The 1,009-nt window shown below is 40.0% G+C and overlaps 1 protein-coding gene across 1 annotated transcript; it reads right to left on the bottom strand.

Annotated features, from left to right (window-relative positions):
* Window positions 1-370: 370 nt before the first annotated feature.
* Window positions 371-535, bottom strand: LOC132648649 (keratin-associated protein 20-2-like). The gene has a single exon (XM_060370882.1). It carries the CDS (start codon window positions 533-535, stop codon window positions 371-373), a length of 165 nt encoding a protein of 54 aa, XP_060226865.1.
* Between the last annotated feature and the right edge of the window lie 474 nt (window positions 536-1,009).

The raw sequence follows: 1,009 nt of genomic DNA, 5'->3' as shown, positions 1-1,009 counted from the left end.
GAAGACAAAGCAGCCAGTCCTAATGAGACCTGATAAGCTAGGGTCAGAGGGAAGGGGAGGAGGACCTTCCCTTATCAGTGGACTTGGGGAGGAGCATAGAAGAGAGAGAGAAGGTTTGGAAGGGTTTTGGGGAGGGGGCTACATCTGTGATACAAAGTGAATAAATTTTAATAAATAATAAATAAATAAATATATACAATTAGAAGAAATTGAAAGACATAAACTAACAATTTCACATTTTGAGCTTAATTATGGTTTTCAGATAATCTTGGGTGAATTTTCCCATCACTAGACTTGTAATAGCAATGGGCATATCATACTTGGTGGCAGTTGGATGTGTCTAATCAGCATGAGCAGATTATGCAGTTGCTCAGTAGAATCCACAGGACCAGTATCTCCCACAGCAACATGGGTGGTAGCAGCCATATCCTAATCTGCCATAGCCGCAGTCATAACCCATGCATCCATAGCCACAGCCAAAGCCACAGCCATAATCGTAGCCAAGACGTGCGTAGTAGTTTCCACAGTAGCACATGTATCAAGAGCAGGACGTGTAGCTGAAAAGTAGAAGATGTCCTATGGTTTAAGTGACATCTCTGCAAGCAAAGGGCCTTTTATATACAAGGAGGAGAGGGTGGGGAAAGCCACAGGTATGGCACACTCATACTTTAAAATAACTTCCACAATAAAAATATATCCAGTATTTTGTTTATGTAGGAAAGGAGAGCTTCCTGTGAGATTGTGTTCCTGGTGTGTAAGGCCCCCAAAGTTAAATCATGTGGTTCTTTTAGACATTTTCCAGCTATTTTGAATACCAATAACTGAGCTTTACCATTTTCACCACTCCCAAGAAACAATGAATATTCAAGTTCAAGGACTGTTTCCCTAAAGGAATTTTAAGATGAAATAGTCCATGAATTTTCACCAATGAGAGAGCCTTGAACAAGAGTCTAAAGATGTAAGAAGATTTAAAAGTTCTCTTGAATCTTGTCCAGTCCATTAAACTGTG

This window comes from Meriones unguiculatus, chromosome 17 (assembly GCF_030254825.1).
Source record: "Meriones unguiculatus strain TT.TT164.6M chromosome 17, Bangor_MerUng_6.1, whole genome shotgun sequence".
Taxonomy (NCBI): domain Eukaryota; kingdom Metazoa; phylum Chordata; class Mammalia; order Rodentia; family Muridae; genus Meriones; species Meriones unguiculatus.
The sequence above is the reverse complement of the archived record's forward strand: the minus strand, read 5'-3'. Positions and strand labels throughout refer to the sequence as shown.

Coding starts and splice junctions, on each gene's coding strand:
- LOC132648649 (XM_060370882.1), bottom strand. CDS start 535: ATGTGCTACTGTGGAAACTACTACGCACGTCTTGGCTACGATTATGGC.